Raw genomic sequence first — 20,580 nt, 5'->3', positions numbered from 1 at the left:
GTCAGTGCTGAGGTGGTGCTCAGGTGCCACCTCACAGAATGAAGAGAATCTCAGGGTTTTTCAATAGTAGACAAAAGTCAAAGCTGTAGGAGAAGAGAAATCCGGACTGGGAACATCCTGACAGGGTAATTCATCTATTCCAATCAATCCTTTTAACTATCTTTCCTGTTATTTATGGTGGTGCTCCTGGAGATTTATAGTGTTCGTCTGAGATTGCAAAGCTTCGTCACAGAAACCAGACATGAAAGAGGGGAAGAAAATAAAGGAGAGGAAAAAAAAGAAAAAAAGATTCCCTGGAGAGGTTTTTATAAAATCTTCCTCTGTAAAACACCTTTAGGTTTGGGATTGGCCTGAACGGCTGAAAAAAATTAAAATGGTCTGGCAGGAGAATTGTGCCCTAGCAAAATTTGTGCTGCTCTAGTCTGGTTGAAAGCTGGAGTTATTCAAGTAATAAATCTGGAATTTGGCTTTAGGCTCTGGCCTGGCACAGCAATTGAGCTGTACCCACTGTATGCTTGAGGGAGCTGGGGCTCTCCTTGCCTGCAGAAATCCCAAGTGAGCCCTCTGAGCCAGGCATGGTGCTGTCATGGGAATGGCTGGAGTCCTGGAAAAACAAAGAGAATGCTCAGAAGACAAGTCTGGCTGGAATAAGGAAGTGAAAAGAAGCTCATTCATCCAGAGGATTTAGATAAAATTGGCTGAGGAAGCCACAAGTCTGTCAAAAAGACACGAGAGCACAAAGGGGATATGACAAAACCGAGGAAGGAACGGCAGGAAAACAAGCCAGAAGTGATGAAGAGGGAATATGTGAAGAGAGGGTTTGCTGTGGAAGGGCCAAGGTTGAACAGAGTTTCTTGAAGGGAACTGAATAGGAAATGTGCCTATTTTAGGGGCAGACAGTGCTCTGGGGGTAGTGCTCAAACAGAGACCCCCGAGCCTGGCCATGGTCTGTGCTCCTCCTTGGGCTATGGGGAAGGACAACCCTGCTTGACACTGGAAATTCCAGCTCCAGAGGGATAAAAGCATGGAAATTGTATTAAAACAATTGCCCTGTAGTTTGTTATGTCTTACTGAATCCTTGGGAATGTTGGAATTCTATAAAATCTCCCTGCTGAGTTAAATGCACAAAATTTTCTGTCTTCAGAGCTGTTATTTTGGTTTAAGTTAGTAATTAGAGGTAATAGATTGAAGGTAACTGGAAAGGAAGGGATAGTCCAAAATGTGTCCAAACCACATTTTTAGGGAAAAAAATTCTACAAACTGAATGAATTCATATTTTTCATCCATTCCTAATGCACTCCAAAATTATGCTCGTGATAAACAAGGAGTTTGATTAATTTTCACAGCCGTCCCTGACCTGTATTTTAATATAAATATGTATGTCTCATGCAGACTGCCTAAAAATTCTCCCGAAGCATCTACTTGTTGCAGTTTCAGAGTTACTGGGCTTTACTTACTGCTTTACTGAGTGCTAAAATCAAATGAATGGGTTCTGTACCAGGGCAGTGACTCTGCTTTGCATCCTTGTGTGGGCTGGAAGGAGCAACAGGGGTACTAAAGCACTCTGGTACTTCATGCTTTGTTAAAACCTGACTTGATAGTTTAATTGCAGGCAGCAGCACCTCGGATTAGAGGGGTGGAGGATGGAGATTCCACCTTTCAAAGAGGATTTAGGGTGATTTTTCCACTCTGTGCTCCTGGGGCTGCAGGAGGAGGAAGCCAGACCTGCAGCTGCAGCAGCAGTGGGAGACGTGGCTTGCTCAGGTGTAATTTTTATTGTGAAAATTCTTTGCTCTTTGTCTTTCAATATTAGAAAAGACTGGAAGTTTTCACAAGCAGATATAAATAATCTCTATACAGAGGTTTTCTGGCGCTGGGTTTATTTTTAAAATGTGTTTCCTTCTCCATTTGTTGTGATTTTTGCTTGTTTGGAGCTTGGTCAATTTGCCAGAAGTCAAGAAGGAAAAACTAAGAGAAAAGCTGCTATTTCCCATCTTGGAGATGATGCCTCAGACAACTTTGATTTTTCCTATCAAGAAAGTGAAAATATGAATATTTGGCCCCAAATGCTGTAACTTGCCTGTTTCACCTCTATTATTCAGATTTCTGGGTCCCTTGGCACTTTAAATTTTGGAGCTCAGCCTCCTCTTCAGCATCTCCTCCTGTATTTAAGTGCATTCATGGGATTTACAGACACTGTTTTCTTAGAACAAAACCAGAACCCTCCTGCACGCAGAGTTAGATGTAAAGCAAGAAATTCAAATAAACAAACACACTTTTTGGCATTCCCCTGAGGATGTAACAAGCTGTCTTTAAGCTGCTGGAAATTAAATGCTGATTTTTTTTTTTCCCTTCTCTACTTCTTCCTTCTCCAAGACCTCTTTTGCTTTCATGACCGTCCCTTTAGCAAACAAAAAATTAGCATTTCTTACCCAACCTTGTTAATACTCATCTTTAAATTTTCCAAGGAGATGCTTCTTTACTTCAAATCATGAGCTACTTTTGCAGCAAATTTAGCTTCAGCTCTAGAAGTTAAAAATATATTCAGGTTGTTAAGGCATCTAAAATTCTTACAGAAAATTAGGCTAAATTAATGAATCTTTGTAAAAATATATATTGATATATTTTAGCTTTTAGTTTTTGGGATTAAGTAGTAATTTACAGTTTTAACAGTAAAATAATCTGGTATATTAGCTAAATGAAAGCAAATGATAATATGATAAATATGTAAACGATCTGAGGTATTTTCAGATCTGTTCCTGAAAGTGACAGTTTGGGGGTTTAAAAAGTAGTTTTAGGTGTCTTTATATCAAGTAACATCAAGATTGCCAAGTCAAGCACTGAGAAATACAAAATTCAAGTTGCTTAAAAAAAAAAAAAAATTAGAAAAAACGCAGTCCTTTCCTCCAAATCCAGCATAATCCAATAGATGGCATAACCAGGCACTCAGTGGCTCCCCCCAGGGCCATTCGCACATCCCTCGTGTGAAAAAGCAGCAGCACCCATTGCTCTCCTCACTGCAGCTCTGCAGGTGAGCATTGCCCTGCTCTCGCAGCTCTGCCGGGCAGAGAAGGAGGGCAGAGCTTTTTAAATGTGCTGCCCTTGGCACCGTAGCTAAAGCCGGACCTTTCAGGGCAGCCACTTCAACCCACCCAGTGCCCTGTTGGTGCCCAAAGCCAACCGTGGTCCTTGCAGGGCAGGTAAAGCTCTTGTGCTGTGCTGAATTCCTGCTCTGCAACCCCCGGAATTCCCTGGCGTGCAGCTGCTGTGGGAGGATCTCTGCCTGATGGCACTGCCTGGGTATTGTGCGGCTGCTCCGTCCTCTTTCTGTGCTCAGCCAGCTCAGCTTCCAGCGCAGCTCGTGGCTTTTCCTGCTTTAACGTGGCTTTTCCTGCTTTAACGAGGCTGCTTTTATACAGCACGTGTCTCCTTTTGCAATTCTGGGCGAGAGAAGGAAAATCTCCTGGAAGTACCTCCAGCTGCTCCCAGCAGTGCCGTGCCAAGGAAAGGCACATACAAAAGGCAGCATGTTGGACAGAACTTTTAGTTTTTGCTACGGGCTCTTGGAGCAGTGAGAACACACAGAGATGTCCTTATCTCTTCCATTCCTTCTTTAAGGGAAGACTTTTTCCCAATATCCACTCTAAACATCCTCTGGTGCAACCTGAGGTCATTTCCTCTCCTCCTGTGCCCTGTTCCTTGCTAGCTCCTGTCAGGGACTTGTGCAGAGCCACAAGGTCCCCCCTGAGCCTCCTTTGCTCCAAGCTGAGCCCCTTTCCCAGCTCCCTCAGCCGCCCCTGGGCCTCCAGCCCCTTCCCCAATTGTTCATAAGTACATTAAAAGCTAAACATTTAAATATGTAAGAATGAAGACATGTAGTGAAGCATAAAAATGTATTGCTTACCTCTACAGATACATGTGGTCTTGCACATTGCTAAAAAAATAAAAGAGGGTCATGGAAAACAAAGATATCTTTTGTCATGATGATGATGTTGGATATTAAATTCCTGAATGAATTCCAAGAGTTCTAAATGTTCAGTATGCTCCAGGTTTTTAATTTCTCTTGTAAGTGTTGTGTGAAAAGGGCAGCTGCCTGTAATTTATGGGGCATGTTTATGTGTGGTCTCGTTATGTGGAGGGATGGTCTCTCTGCAGAATCAGTTTCAGCATTACCGAGTTTAGAAAATTATGTTTTGCAGAGTGCTTGTAAGATAAAGAATGAATTTGTTTACTGTTACATGGTAATTTACAGTTAAATTGGAAACTGCTGTTATTTGATTGGAAGTTAATAAAAGAGAATATTGCATACTCAAATGATCAGAAGGAACCAGAACTGAAACAAAGGAAAAATCTCTGTATCTCTTTCTTCTCCGAGCTTTTGAAAAGGCTTTTAAAATATTCCATGAAATTAAAAGAAGATAAATCTTGCTACCCTGATAATTGCTAGCTTTTACAAACAATCTAGGAATACTAAACCCAAGGGACTTGATGGGCAGAAAGATGGTAAATATGCAATTTTCTTTTTGTTTACTGCCTATTTATTCATTTTCTTTGGTGTTTTGTACTTACTGTTCTATTGATTAGCATAAAGGCAGCGTTGCTTTAGGGAGAGCACACTCTGTTCCTGCCTTCCTTCTGGAAAGGGAGCCTGGCTGTACCAACATTCCAGAGGTGGGAGGTTGGAATATGGGTGTGGGAGAAGACAGAAAGGAAGATTCAGCATTAAAAAATCTTTCCCACCCAAGTAAATTGAGAACCATAAAATACTGAGGATTTCAAGGCTGGTGTAACCTTAATTATTAAAGATGATTTAGAAGTCAAAGATTGCTGAGCAGGGAAGTGGAGGGATTTATTATGACAGGACTTGTGCTTGTGCAAGGGGCACACCTTGGATTTCACACCCTGGTGTATCCCCCAGTAATTTATTTGCTTACACTGCCCTTACAGATGTAAAACCATTCACCTGCTTTCCACCATGGAATTTTCCATGCCATCTGCATCTCTAATCATGAAGGCACTAATTAGGTGTGAAAACACCTCACAGCCAGCTACTACTGCTACAATTCCCCAAAACAAAAGAAGGATTTGATGGATCATTTGGAGTCATCCCTTGCTGCCCTGTGATATCTGCTGTCCCATCCCACCCCCCAAGGTGCTTTTCTGCCTGTAAAATTTTGCATCTGATTTTTTATATATATGTATAAAAGTATATAAAATTTGACAATTGCTGACTGGAAGGATTCCACATTTTATGGCTGTTACATACATTGCACCCACATTTTGCTATGAAAAAATCAGCCTTTACTCTTCAGCAAGAACTTTTTTTTGGTGTCAAGTAATTGTACTCATTTTTACAGGACTGCTGAGTGTTGTTACCTTAGTTTCAGAGAGAGAATTATGATTTTTTTCCCCAAACATTTAGAAATCTCCAAGTTTTAGTGGGAATAGTTAAGAAATTTGACACATGGTGTTGGTGAGGTAGCTGCTTGAAGCGACAGAGACACAACTGGGTGCCCTGTAAGGATATTTCTATTTTCTGTACTTTTAAGCCTGCCTAGGTTGGTCATGTTTAAGTTTATACACGTGCAAAGTCTTACCTAAGCTGCTCCTGTTTAATTCAGAACTCTGATGCTGATAACAGAAACTTATTAGTCATTTAATGTAATCTCCTTCTTTCTCTACTTACAGTTCCCTCTTCTAGTTTTCAGCAGTTTGCAGAAGAATTCTGATGAAACGGGAGCATTTAAACAAGCAAACTGAGATCATGTGGCTGATCCAAATGGAGGTACCCCCCTACTTTAGATACAAAAAAATTGGTGTTTTAAATACAGAAATACACAAAGTACAGAAAAAGCATTGCTGAGCCTGGGATGTTTGCATCCTTCTGTTGTGATTCTCCACACATAAAGCCCTGCTGTTGCTGTTGGAGGTGCTTTAAGAATTGAAATACATTTGTGAAGCTTTTCCTTTGCTATTCAGCACCAAGCTAAGCCGGGGTTGATTTTGGTTTGTTCAGTTCATCAATAAACATGAGGGCTGTGCTGCTACGAGGGGGAATAACTGGGGAAATGAAATACAGTTACACTTCCTGAAGTGAGATGCAAGTTTCTATCAATGCTTTTATTTTTGCTTAAGGAAACAAAAACCACAAGCAATGAGGAAACCATCTTATTAAAGGTGATAGTCCCTTCTCTGTTTCAACTCAACTGTTGTTTTTACAGGTGAAACAACTGTGTTCAGCAGTGCTACTGAGAAGGCACAGAAGAGATCAGGTGTAATCACATAGCAGAGATGAACCTTTTTTTTTTTTTTTTTTTGGATAATCCAAGTCTATGTATTAAAATACACACTTTGATTTGGGATTTAAGAAACCCAGAGCAACGCTGTAGAAGTTAAATACAAAACAGTAGTAAATATGCAAAATACAGGTGATAAGCAGAGCGGTGAGGCAAAAGGAAATATAAAATATAAAAGTTGATTCTTAAAATGTAATTCTTTGTCATTCTTGGCTTCCCCCCAGCCCTGGGTGTAATGTACTGCCAGTCTAATCAGGACAACAATGAGATGGTTGAATTTAATTACCAAAGCATCAAAAGGGAGATGGCACAGGGAGGCCTGATACCTGCATTAATATGTACTAACCAGGCTGTGCTTGAGGAAAATGAGGTTCAAAACAATACAGTTCTGTGATATACAGTACTTCTTCAGTGAGAGGACTTCTCCCAGGTGGGTACATCCTCTTTCAGCACAGAGACTTCTGGAAGGTTTTGAACAGTAACATGAAAACTGAGATTACAGTACAGCTGCAAACACAGAGTGATCCTTTGGTTAAATACATTTGTGTGCAGATATCGGGCATTTCACTGAGTTCCAGGAGAGATTTTGGCTTTTTACCCTGCCATATTTATTCAAAAGTTGGTTATGAACCATTGAGATTGAGCTGTTTACACATTTGATTGATCTGTATCAGCACTCCTTAAAGAATAGATCAAAACTAAAACATCTACATAGGACCAATAGAGCAGAATTATTCAAGTTCAGTGAAATATTACAAAAAAAAGGCTTCCTTTTTAGGAAAACTCAGCTGTGGTAAAAATATCTACTACAGTGCACTGCACTGTAATAAATATTCAACATAAATTAATAATTTACAAGTACCTGAGCAAGTATACAGAGCACCATAGCACAGCACAGCACCAAAGGCAGTAGCTCAGAATTCTTAAAAATAATGCTGTTTTAAACATTAAAATTCTAAGTATTGTCATAGAAATGAACTCCAGCTGGAGCTGAAAGATAGTGCAAACTTCTGTCTTCACTTTTTAAAATAAAGGTGTCAGGTTTTTCTACTCATTTCACATCCATAGTGTTGCTGGCCCTGGATACCTGTGGTGGATGCTTGGGAGCAGGTCTGTTGGAAAGAAAGAAAACAGCAAATTGTTATTTGATCTCCCCATTTCTTTTGGTGCTCATCAATTTTGAACCTGATCAAAAATGTTAATAATGTTGCAGAATTCCAGGTGGTTTCCAAAAGTTGTAGGAAGGAGTCAGCTTGAAATGTTGTTGCTTTCAGAATAGCTGACTAGAATGGACAGCCAGGAGTTTAATCAAAGTTTCTTCTGGCAGTCTTTTTGCTAGGAATATTAGGAGAATATATTGATTCTATTTTTAATGTTTCTGAGCATTAAAGTGCTTTACTGGTAGAAATCTTGTAGTTTAAAACACCACTTTTATCTTCCTTGGAGCTCACTTTATTCACAGGAAACTGAGGAATAGTGGGTAAGAAAACATTATTGACTTAACCCATTAACACTGGGTGTGGTTACTCCACTTTCTCATTATTTTTTTTCCAAAAACACGTTATATTTTTTAAGTGTACAATTTCTATGTTTTTTGAATCTTCTGGATATCATTTTCAGATGATATAAATTGATGTTCCCTTGGGAAATGTGTCATCAGGAAATTGCTTTTATTGGTGGCTGATTTTAACAGCACTCTGTTCTCAGCCTAATTCTGGGAGGGCTCTGAGGAGAAAATTTATTATCTATTGGTTAATTTTTGTAAATATGCAGCCAGGTGCTTACAGTCAAACCTTCACAGGTACCATAAATTCTCATATCCTGTGGAAGTCAGAGCAACTGCGCTGGTGCACTCCCAGTGAGAAGCGGCGCGACAAGCAAAATTAGAGATGGAAATTATACTGGAAGTGGTTGCTGCAGCAGCTCCTTGAGCCATTTCAGCCACGTGGCTGATGAGGTGCTGTAAATGCAGGTGTTGGGATGAGCACTGACCTGGCAGGGGTGACGTGGGGCAGAGCCTTGGGGTGTCCGGGCACGGCGGGGCCCTGGCGCGCTCGGCCCAGGGGGTCTGCGGGGAGAGGCTTCCGAGGGGGGCTGGGCTTGGGGGGCTCCTGCTGGAAACACAAGCTCCTGTTAGTGTCCAGAATGGACATTGAGCCATTCACACAGCCACAGCTGACATAAATTCACAGAATCATGGAATTACAGACTGGGTTGGGTTGGGTTGGGTTGGGTTGGCAGGGAGCTCAAAGCCCATCCAGTGCCACCCCTGCCATGGGCAGGGACACCTTCCACTGTGCCAGGGTCTCACCCCCCCTCCCCCCCAATTTCTTCCCAATACCTAATCTAAACCTAAACTGAAGATATTTTAAAATCAGTTATGTCCAGATAAGTTTAAATGAGTAAAAAATAACTTATTTTTAATAAGTGGGTACTTATATTTTAAAAGAAAGATTTAATACTATATTCTCATGATTTTATGTCTTTTGATTCTTTACTCCGTAAGTACAGAGTGCATCTCTACTGGACTCAATACTTAATTGGTGGTAAATGAAAACAGCAAAGACTGAATACATAACTTTGTAGAAGTAGTTCTAGAGAAAGGTGGGGATGCTCAACACTACTTTAAAATGGAAATTCAGTTGACCACAAAACCGAAGTGCCCCAGTCTGGTTTGGATTGGGAGCATCTGTGGGATCTTTTTCAGAGACGCTGCTGTGCTTTCATTCTGGGGAATTAAAGGCTTCATTAATAAAGAACAGAAGTCATCTGCTGTCAGGCTGGCCCATGGCTCCTCTGTGTGGTCCCTGCAGCCCCACAGACAGGGGAACGTGGCTGTTTGTGGTCCTCATTATGGAGAGCTGGGACACATTAAGTGGCTTGCTCAGGGCACACAAAAACTCTCCAATTCATCCCCAAACTCACTTCAGATCTTTCTCCTATTGGAGCTGCATAGCCACGCTTTTCCCAAGGCATTTTATTCCTTACTTTTCGTTTGCCCTAAGTATCATTCGTAAAGTTAAAGGAAACAAGACCTTACAAGCATAATCTGATTAAAGATCCCTTGAAAGATGTGATCCAAACAAGCAATCAGAGCACGAATTACTCCTGAATAAAGTCCAACTTTTCATTATTTGTTTTGAGCATCGCTTTGTTTTTTCACTTTTTGTGGCAAATATTTGCTCTTTCAAGAAGGAAATGCAGATTGATTATCCACAGGCATTTTGATCAGGAAGAAAATAAGGGAGCTTAAGTAAATCTCATGTATAATAAGGTGAAATTTGCCACAAACTGCATTTTAAAGTTGCATATAATGTCCACCCTCTCTTTAACTCTCTTCATAACAAGTACTGGTATTGATGGGTACACAGCCCCAACACCTGACTTATTTATTCATTCATTTCCCAGTCAAAATGTCATCCTTGAGTTAAAGGATCTTTAAGGAGGAAGCAGCCAAGAGTCTTGACAGAAAGTGTAATGTGGCAAGGGTAAATGAAAGAGAAAAATTAAAAAAGGAGGGAATTCTGATCAAAATGGAAATGGAGACTAAATGGTGGCTGAGATGAAGCAAAACGGAGCAGCACTTGATGGAAAGGAGATGCCGCCAGGAACACACACATTCTGAGGAGCAGAGGAAAAGCTCTTTGGGGGATGGGATTTATTTCTTCAGACTGATTACAGGAGGGGCTTCTCTATTCTTTCTGTGCCACAGGAGAATCCAAACTCCGTGTGCTAACACATGTGAGGCCTTGCAGGGCCTTTGATGTGTTGGGAATCTGCGGCACAGCTCACGGTACCACCAGAGCTCTGCTTCCTCTCCCTCCCTTCTCCAATTCTTCCCCTAAAAAGCTTCAGCCCTTCAACACAAAGGGTTTATGGATGGATTTCTTTGTCCAGTTTTATATCCACAACCTGGCATTTAATGCATTCAGGCTCTGCTTGCAGAAGTGTTGTTTTAAATGGTGGAATGAAAAGCATAATTCTCATACTGAGCAGCTCCAAAGACATCAGGTGCATGAAATTCCAGGTTTTTTCCACTGATTTTTAAAGAAGCAACTGAAAACCCTCTGTGTCTACAGCCAGGCTGAGGTGCCACAGGAGAGGTATTCCCAGGACAACTGTGGCAGAAGGAGCAGGAGTTGAGCTGAGCTCTGTTTTACTGAGGAAAAAGTGAAACCACAAAGTTCTATTTCCTACAATTAGGATCAGCTGTAAAATATTAGATATATCTTGGTAATAAGAGGATGAGAGTGTCAAAGGCAGCAATTGAATGTTAAAGGTAACAAAACCAAGGGGAAGAGATCAAATCCAAATGCCTGGACTGAACCCATGGTTAGGATAAACCTGCCCTGTTTCCTTGAATCACATGGGGCTCTGCTGATTTATATTGACTATGAGTCTGGCCCATAAATAAAGTCTGTTTGCCTTGCAAGGGCATCTGAACGAAGGAAAAGCTATTTTTCACTCAAAAGATAATGAAATATTAAACTTGGCAACAGTTAATTCGCTGAGGATTTTCTGTTTGGTTGATTGGTTGGGGTTTTCCATGTTGTCTTTGTTTTTTAACTATTTTATTCACAACAGAAAGGAAGTTTTATGGTGAACACTCCTCCTCAGCACCATCCTGCAGCACTGAGCATCTGGGTGACATCCTGAATGTGGCAATGATTTTTAAAGTCCTTCCTCTTGCTGAGCTGCTGGATGTGCTTCCAAGAAAGAGCTGAAGCAATACATGAAGTAGTATCTATATTTATTATCCAGAACTATTCTTCAGCTAATTTATTACTTCCAAGCTTTGAGGGAAAAAAGTTTAACTTAAGAATGAATGATTTTCTCCCATACAGTGCTTTTTGTGTCCCTCTGATATAAAAAGTAGCTGTTTCTGACAATATTGAGGTTATGATATTATTTTGAAAGAATCCATTCTTGCTCTATCATCCTCGGCTTCCTGGAGCTGATGCCCTGTTTGTCCTACTTGTGTTCCATGTAGAGACTGAAAATGGTGGTATTTCACTTGATGAAGGAACGGTCACAATTAATTCGAGCTGCCAAGCTGAAAAGCTTTCTGGCAGTTTCAGATCTGTCAGTCTTTGCAAATGTTAGTACTGCAGATCTGGTATTCCACCTGGCACTTTGGGTGGGATTTGAAGCACAAGGATTTAGGAACGTGAGCTGTAGGGGAGCACTGGGCTGCTGGGACGTGCAGTGAGGCTGGGGCAGGTGCAGATGCAGCCTCAGAATGAGAAATGGTTACTTTTCCTTGGAAAGCCTTTTCTCCATCTGTATTCTGCTTAAGAAACAGAAAAGCACTTGCACTTAAAGCCTTCCCTTTGACCACTGTGAATTGTGCAGAACGTTAGAGAATGCAAGAAAATGGACAATGAAACTATGGGAGCTAAAGACAAGCAGCAGGAATCAGTACTGCTTCAGATTCCCTACAAAACTAATTTTAGAAAGAATCAGCGTTTCTTACTCCCCAGAAAGGAAAACAACTGGCAAGATGGAAAAGGGGAAGATGAAAAATCAAATAATAAACTGGCTGCACTTGGTAGATTTGGTCTAACCTGAGTGATACAATTTTCAGACTTAGAAAAAATTAAATCTAGGTACACTTCATTTGCTGCCACAACTGGCAGGGACACCTTCCACTATCCCAGGTTGCTCTAAGCATCCAACCTGGCCTTGGACACTTCCAGGGATGGGGCAGCCACAGCTTCTCTGGGCACCCTGGCAACCTCTCTGGGCAGCCTCTCTCATCCCTGTTTGTTTCTGCTATTTTTCCAATTCCTTTTCAAAGCCCTGCACTCCAGCACTGTCTCAGAGCCATATCCTCCCATCCATCACCAGGAAAGGGTCTCAGAGCAGCTCTCAGGGCTCCTGCAGCTGAGAGCCGGGTGGTGACAACATCCACTTCATTTTAACCTTGTAGTATTTCCAGAACAGCACCACAACTGCAGAGCAGGAATCGCTGCCTGCCTGGGTGCTTTGCTTAGAAACAGTCACTCCACAAATGCCACCAAAAGAGAGCAGCCAGTGACAAGAAAAGACACTATTTAATACAGACAACTGCACAGGCAGCTTCATCTACCCTATCAGCCTGAGATGCATCTTTTCAAAAATAAGAAATAAAAAATATTTACCATTTCTATTTAAACATTACAATGAAAGCTGTGTCTACATGAAATAGTGTTTTTTAGGTCTGCACCCTGGGAAAACAGTGTGGTGAGTGCAGCCCTTGGCAGGGCACGAGCACATCAAGCTAAGAAATCTTTTGCTCTTGCACATGACATCTGCAATGCGACTCCCTAAACTCTCCCTCTGTGTTTGGTACCCCACTGACCATGCAGTTTCCCCTCTGGTTGGGCAGCTGCAGAGAGGAGCCTGTGTTTGCCTCTAAGTTGTTTGTTCTGTTGTCTTTTGAGCGGTGAAGACAGAGTTCAGGATCCTAAATTTTAGGGTCACAGCCCCACTTACCACAAAGCAATTTTTCTACAGCGCAGTTCTAAACTCACACAAAGTAAAAAGGAAAAACTGTGGGAAAAGGGCAGCATGAAAGATGAGAAAATACTTAATTTCTCCAGACACTCACAGAGTAAATATTAAATAGAAGTAAATCAGTGGTTACCTGGGAGAACCTCAGTGAAGGATTAGCTGGCAGGGGTCTCTCAGGCCCAGCTTGGTGGCCTGGCAGCTGGGGAAGGGGTGGCAGCACTCGCTGGGGTGTTTTTAGTGGTGGCACCTCGTGTGTCTTCACAGGGTCGCTGATGTCGATGATCTGATAGGGCAGCGGCCGCCTCGGGCCATCTCTCTGGGAAAAACCATCCAACCAAAGTCATAAATTTCAAGAGCTGGCACAGAATCACAGTTGGAAGGGACCTTAAAGAGCACTTTGTTCTAACCCTCTGCCATGGGTAGGGACACTTCCCACTAGACCAGGTTGCTCCAAGCCCCATCAAACCTGGCCTACTGCTACTTTAAAATCCATGTTAGTCCCTTGCTTTTCTCTCTTAGAGACAAAACTATTTATTTTCTGCACTGGACATCTCCACCTGTCTTAAAATGGGAAGCCAGAAATGTATTTTGAAGCCTACATCCTCTCCTATTTTACTTACTGTTAGTCCTACATGATACTAAGTTCATGTAATTATTGTATTATAATAAATCACTTAATTGAGATCCAAAATACATGATGTGGTTTTCTGGTTTTTTTACAAAAACTATTTAGGGACTCACTTTTTGTACAGTTGTATTTTGTGGCTTTGTGATGAGGTTTTTACTAATAGACGTGGTACGAACATGATTTGGCTCAGATGAACTGGAAGGTCTTGCTGGACTCACAGACCTGCAATACAAAGGTTTAATTGTTGAACACAACTTTCTGCTTTATAACATTTTCTTCAACAGGAGCCTCTTTTCAGAATGGGATTTTGCAAGGACTTTCTGCCTGGTTATACTAAACAAGGAAAGTAAAAATTGTCTAGCACTCCTGCAAGAATACAAATAAATATTGATTTTTTAGAAACCAGTAGTCTGTTAAATTAGCTTCTGCAATCTGTGGAAATGCAGCTTTGTAACACCCAGGAGAGTATTCTAATGAATCTAACATTAAACAGTAATGACCTCAAATAGGAAAGTTTCAGCTCACTCAACTGAGTTTAGATAAAAGGCTACGCAATGTAATGAAACTATTTCAGGCAAATGAAAATAAAAGCAATACTTCCATTGCTGCTTAATTTTTCATCCCAAAAGGAAAGAGGGATATATTGAAACCAATACCTGCATTATTTACTGCCTATCAATGAAATTAAACTAACCCAGGGAAAACACTTTGTTAATATCTGGTTAATATTTTTGTCAAGTCTGGCTCTTTCTAACACGTTCACGGTGATAGGAATTGCTGTGTTTACTGCTTCCTTTCCATAATATCTATTGGAATTTAATTAGGGAAATGATCATACCTTAATTTCTCTATTGTTGTCTTCTTGCTTGTAAACAACCACCTCATGAAAGTCTTCCTTTTGAGGTACATGATTGATCCAGCAAAGATAAGGCACAGGATGGTTATCAACACTCCTATGGTCAAACTCTTATTGTCTGCAACAAAACACGTGGAGTTAACTCCTTCCAAGAGCTTGCTAGTGCCTGACCAGGGTTTCTTTGCTATCTTTTAAAAAAAATGATCTGTCAGTAGTGAAATCATGATGGGAAGCTTTGTCATGGAAATAACCATGATGTCATAAATTCAGCACTGCCACTCACTGCAGCATCTGGCACGCAGAGAAGAGAATCCATTTTGGTTTAGAATAGCATTGTTCTTATGAAAACAGACATTGCTTCCCATCAAGGTTTAATTTATAAATGTACTTGTGAGGAGACTGCTTGTGCTGTCATGGACTCAAACATGAATCAGAAACATCTCTTTGAGGTCACTAAAGCTCCAACACTCTGGGGAAAAATCGGCATGGAATAATCAAATCCTGTAAAATTAACAATGTGTGGAAATAATTCTTTCTGAGGTTGGCCAAAGCTCATTGCTTACAAGACACCACTTTGTTTTTCCACTTTTTATCATGGAAACAACAGGTGGAGCCTGAATTCCCACGGACCTGCCTGTCTGATGGGCCCACTGTCCACGCTGCCACCAAAGCCTGGCTTGTCACAGAACGGGGGGGCCCAGTCAGCCTCGCAGTGACAGTTCTTTTTGTTGTTGCAGACCTGCAAAAAGAGACAAATGGCTTAACATAAAGAACATCCGAGAGCAGCCCTGGCTGATAAGGGCTTCTAATCAGACAGTGACACATCAGAGAGGAATAAAACTTAGGGAAGAAAGGAGATGTGCTGATAGCTGCCTCTTGCACACTAAGGTGGCAAAGAGCCACTCGCCACGGAGTAAGAGGGATCCTAAAAACCATTATTTCTTTGGCAGGTAATCGTTGGAGTTGCCCCAGCTGGCAACGTCAGTAGTATGAGGATAATCAGACACCTCTTAAGTCTTTCTCCCTTTGCTTCCAGCAGCAGCAGCACTATCTGCCTGTTAACTCCTGCTCCTCCTGCCTTCACAGCAGCAGGAGTCTCTCTGTGCTGTGGAGGCTGTAGAGCTTTGTCAGCTGCCCGAGCACTCCTCTCCATCAAGGGCTTGCACTGGGCCCAGTACGGATTTCTCCATGGCTCTAAGATGAACCAGTTGCTGGAGAAGCCTGTGAAACTGGGATAGGGCTGAGGAAACCCTCAGGGAGCTTTGATATCACACTTGCACTGTCTGTAAAGATACAGTCCTCCGTGTTGTAGTGGTTTTAATCTGAGTTAGAGAACAGCTTGCAAGGCCTGATCTATCCAGTGCCCCCTGAGGGATCAGAGAGCTCTGAAGGACTGGAGCCCATCCCAAACACAGCCTGTTCCTGCTGCACAGAGGGGAAGGAGCCAGGAGATCCAGGGCTTTTCCCTCAGGAGGTCTCACAGTCCAAACGCTCATTATTTCCTTTTGCTACTCCTCAAGTAGTTGGTGTGTGGTGAATACAGAGCTTAAAGTTTTGTGCTGGATCGACAGAATACACGGAATCATAGAACTGCTCGCGTTGGAAAAGCTCTCTAAGATCTTCAACCATTCCCCAGCACTGACAAGGCCACCCATGTCCCCAGCTGCCACATCCACATGGATTTTAAATCCCTCCAGGGATGGGGACTCCACTCCTGCCCTGGGCAGCTGTGCCAGGGCTGGACAAACCTTTCCATGCAGGAATTTTCCTGATATCCACCCTGAGCCTCTCCTGGCCCAGCCTGAGGCCGTTCCCTCTCCTCCTGTCCCTGTTCCCTGCCAGCAGAGCCCGACCCCCCGGCTGCCCCCTCCTGTCAGGGACTTGTGCAGAGCCACAAGGTCCCCCTGAGCCTCCTTTGCTCCAGCCTGAGCCCCTTTCCCAGCTCCCTCAGCCGCTCCTGGGGCTCCAGCCCCTTCCCAGCTCCGTTCCCTGCCCTGGACACGCTCCAGCCCCTTCATATCTTGTCCTGGGGGGCCCCAAACTGAACACAGAGATGGCACAGTCACATTTAGGTGCTCAAATCACTTTGTAAATGAAGTTTTTGGGCTTAGGCTTCGTTGTCAATAAGCTCCTAAATTCTGTGCCAGCCCCAACCATCACTGATCTGCCACCACCATGGAGAACCCACAGCACAGATCAATAACTGAGTTTTCAGTAAGACACAAATCAGTTCACAGGAGTCTGGGTTATTCTGAACATGCAATATTCTGGCCAGGTCAGCTTGGCAGGATTTCAGAAACACTGTGCTGCCTGTGTCTGCAGAGTACTAAAATATTCACAGAGCTCAGACTGGCTGTGGTCATGTAAAATTAAAAAAAAAAAAAAATTACTTTTCAAAGACAGCAAGATAATTAAAAATGTACTTTCTTAAGCATTATTTTTTAAATTAAAGCACTGCAGGAATTCCCATTTACAATTCCACGAGGTCAATTTTGCCACCAAGGAGGTTCTTGTTTGTACAGACATAAAAAATGCCAGTCCAAGGCTCTGCTCATTCCAGCTCAATGATAAGAGGCAGCACCATCAACACTGCTCAGTTTTGCAAATTCAGGGTGATAAAATAAGTTAAAGCAAATTAAAATCCTTCCTCAGGAGAGGAGAGTGAATTTCTATGGCTCTTCCAATGTGGCTGCCAGAGCTTTTCACAGAAACAAACAGCTCATCAGCAAATCAAGGTTAATAAGGCATAGCTTGACATAATTAACATTGTCATAATATAAACTGGGTTTCAAAACACTGATATTATTAAATGATATCATCACATTTTCCATTCTGCACCACTTTCATGCACAAAACTCGTCAATATGGTTTGACTTTATTTTAATAGTTCTGGAAATGCTGTCTCATTTCCCTCTCGATCCAAATGCTTCATACGCTCAATTCAAAAATTTCAACTTCTTTGTATCTACGGAGAAACTGTAGTTTTGATTTTTAATAGGAATTCTTCATGATGGAGGGTTAGACTTCAAATTGCTTTGAGGATTACAAGATTCCTTTGTATCACAGGCTGTCAATTAGGAACGAGATAATTGCTCCCTGATAAACACTTCTTTGTCAAATAAAAATCATTTCCTATAAGGGACAGCGAAAATGGAAATACATCATAAAAATGTATTGCAGTGACTCTGACTGATCTATTGCAGGCAATTATAGATCCCAAAGCCATTCCATAAAGTGATTTCTTGTCCAGTGGTTATGGAGTGATTGTAAAAGAATGGTTTCCTAGGATGCTTACCCCACGTCCATGGCACTTGGTGGCACATTTATGAACCCCAAAAACACTGGTGTTCTGGCACCGGCGGTTCAGGCAGATCTACAAAATCAGGGAAAAGGAGTTTTAATAGGGACAGAACTGCTGGGGCTCCCAGGGCATCATATCCCTTCTTGCAGCAGTTAAAGATTTCCCAACACACAAATATACATAATTACATGGACACAAAGGACACCAGGATTGGGTGTCTTGTTCTTCTTTTCCTCAGCCCTTTTAAAGTCTTTTAACCCCAAATCTGAGCAAGTTGAATTCTTCTCTCCTGGCCAGCCCTGGTTCCACACACAGTTCATAGTGGTTGATATGCTGAGCTTGTGCAAGCAAACCTTCACAGTTCCACTCAAGTGGAACTAGTGGGGAGACCCTGGGGTTTGGGAGGTTTTTAAGCCAATTAAAAAACCAGTAATTTGCATTTTTTTCAGGACTAGGAATGCACTGAGCAGGATTCCTTCAGGTCCCTGCTCTGTCTGCCTTTGTGTCTTCACAGCAGCAGATGATTCCTCAAGGAAAGCTTTAGATGCTTATGGTGTAAATTATCAGAGTTCTCTTTATATAAATAGTGAAATATTTTTCATTCCAGTACAGAAACTGGACCCAGAGTAGGTGAATATTGAAGTGAGATCACTGATTTTTATAGGCTCATCATTGTTTTCCAGGAAAACCAAGAGCTTTGTAAGTTTTTCCAAGTTAAACAATTTTTCCTTTTGGTGTCATATACAAACCAAGCCTATTTAACATTTAATATTTATAGGGAATGGAAGTAAACAAATAGCATATGCACGGGAGTAAAATTCAATTTTTGTTTTTGTTTTCCAGTCATTGCAGATAAACTTTACTCTGCCAATGGAGCTGAAAATTGAGGTTAAGCAAGATTAGTGCCGAGTAATAATAACATCAAACAACCACACAACTGATGAGGATGTCAGTAATGACAAGTTACCCTACTCCAAACTGAAAAAAGAAGAAATTAGGACTGGAATAACTGTTCCTATGCTATGTTGACAACAAAAAAGGTCAAAAAGCCCCACACTGCACATTTTTGCTCATGTTTAACTGCAGTGCAGTTCAGTAGTAGTAAAAGTCAGTCACAATAATTAGCATTAAGCTGGGAATAGTGTTGAAGGAGGCGACAGGGATGCTTAATCAGGGCACTTATCCCCTGGGGAGAAGGAAAAATGGAAAGGAAATTAGAGTGAATTGGCATCAACATGCAGGCATGGAGAGAATATGGTCTGATTACAGCAGTATTCACAATTCAAATATTCACAGTGCAGCAGCTCCCAGAATTCTGATCACATTAAAATGGCTGCATTTCAAATTGTGCATCTCCAGTTGAGAAAACCCAAGAATATTTAAATTCATATTCTTAATCCATAATACAAATGCACTAATGTCCTCAAAGTAAAACATACAATTTCAGAAGTATTAGCCTGTGTATTCTATAGTGTGGATGTGTATGATTAGATAGATTAGAAAGATTAAATACTCATTAGTAAAATATAATGGGGTGCTTTCTCAGCACTGAGTTGCCTTTGAAAAGACATTTTATACCAGATTGACTTCGAAATGCTCTAAGGGTTGTTTTCCTGTAGCAGAGCTGTGGTTTCACTGGGGATGGATTTCAAACCCCTTCCCAGTGCAGTGAGATAATCCAACATAATTCAAAAGCATTCAGAAATTCAGAGGCTTACTTGAATTTACCACAAATTATCAAAGCACTCGTTTTTCCTCCTTTTTGCAAGCAATCCACTGAGGGTGTGGAAACCTCCTTCATTTCAATAGCTCTTGGGCTGCTTTCCATTCCTCCTCCCCCTGTAAACTCATGGCTGCCTCCCTTCTTTCTCAGTTCCTTTTCTCACAGAAGAAAAACTTAGAATGAGACAGCCATGTGAAATTTGGGCTGCACTCACAGTGGATAATTCACAAAGTTCACAAAACACAATTGCAAAAATCAGTTTTGGTGGCTGAGCATCAATGGGTTTAGAGTTTTCTAAGAGTGCATACAGAGATAAGTTTTCCTGCATGAAAAAAAGAAGGGAAGAGCCATAATCAGAAGATAAAATACATTTTGAAACCTAAAGTGAAGTTAATGACAATTTTGCAATGCCTGAGACACTGGGAAAGTGAATACATCGAACTCAGAAATTCACTAATAAGCCTGTAATGTATTTTGCTGCACTTATTTTGCAGAAAACCTCAAGCTTCCATGGGCAGAAACTTGGGACTGTCTTCAAAAAATCACTTATAAACTTAAGCAACTTGCAGTGCACAGAATCCCAGGATGGTTTGGGTTGGAAATAGATGGGCTTTAAGGTATTTCCAACCCTCTGCTGTGTCCAGGGACACCTTCCACCAGACCAGGTTGCTCACATTTGCATCTGCAAATCTATAACCCAGAAGAGTGGCCAGAAGGGAGTACAATGTGTCTCAGTCTGAGCATGAGAAGCAATTATTTTTGTGGGGGGAACAAAAAAATCCCAAAGAAAAAAGAAGTACAAAACACTTGGCAGAATGAGGGTAGTGATGTTCCCCTTGGCTGGGGGTATTCCAGAATCTTACTTTTCCATCTTCACACTTGGTTCCTGCCAGCACAAGCCCAGGATCGGGCATATCATCCCCCAAATACACGTGGGTGCCACGGCACAGGATCTTGCCACCCTCCTGGAGTGGGATGTTGGTTTCTATGGAAACAGCATTGGTACCAATCACAGGTCGGTTTGCTCCTCCTTGACACTGGATTTTTCCACACTTTGCATCCCTGATGGAAATGAACACAACCAAAGATTAGGTGAATCATCTGGAACGTTCCAAGCCCTCTCCCAGCACCTGTTGCTGTGTTTGCAGGGAGAGGCCCTACCTGGGTTCACATTTGGCAAAGGAGCTCTTGGAGTCCTTCCCGCAGTTGCCGTAAGGATCGCCGGCAGAATTGACTCTCTCAAAGCAGATCCCAGGAGCGGGTTTTGCACCTGAAACAAAACCT

At 41.8% G+C, this 20,580-nt stretch overlaps 1 protein-coding gene across 1 annotated transcript in view; it reads right to left on the bottom strand.

The window, feature by feature from the left end:
* Positions 1 to 6,094: 6,094 nt before the first annotated feature.
* Positions 6,095 to 20,580, bottom strand: part of ADAM12 (ADAM metallopeptidase domain 12) — a 171,186-nt gene continuing 156,700 nt past the window's right edge. Inside the window, 9 exon segments of the mRNA XM_019291242.3 lie at positions 6,095 to 7,408; positions 8,289 to 8,407; positions 12,922 to 13,104; positions 13,530 to 13,638; positions 14,255 to 14,390; positions 14,903 to 15,011; positions 17,568 to 17,645; positions 20,160 to 20,358; positions 20,458 to 20,566. Of these exon segments, the coding sequence (XP_019146787.3) occupies positions 7,348 to 7,408; positions 8,289 to 8,407; positions 12,922 to 13,104; positions 13,530 to 13,638; positions 14,255 to 14,390; positions 14,903 to 15,011; positions 17,568 to 17,645; positions 20,160 to 20,358; positions 20,458 to 20,566 (1,103 nt within the window). The 3' untranslated portion in view covers positions 6,095 to 7,347.

Source organism: Corvus cornix, chromosome 6 (assembly GCF_000738735.6).
Source record: "Corvus cornix cornix isolate S_Up_H32 chromosome 6, ASM73873v5, whole genome shotgun sequence".
Lineage (NCBI taxonomy): Eukaryota > Metazoa > Chordata > Aves > Passeriformes > Corvidae > Corvus > Corvus cornix.
Note: the sequence above shows the minus strand (reverse complement) of the source record. Positions and strands in the feature narration are given on the sequence as shown.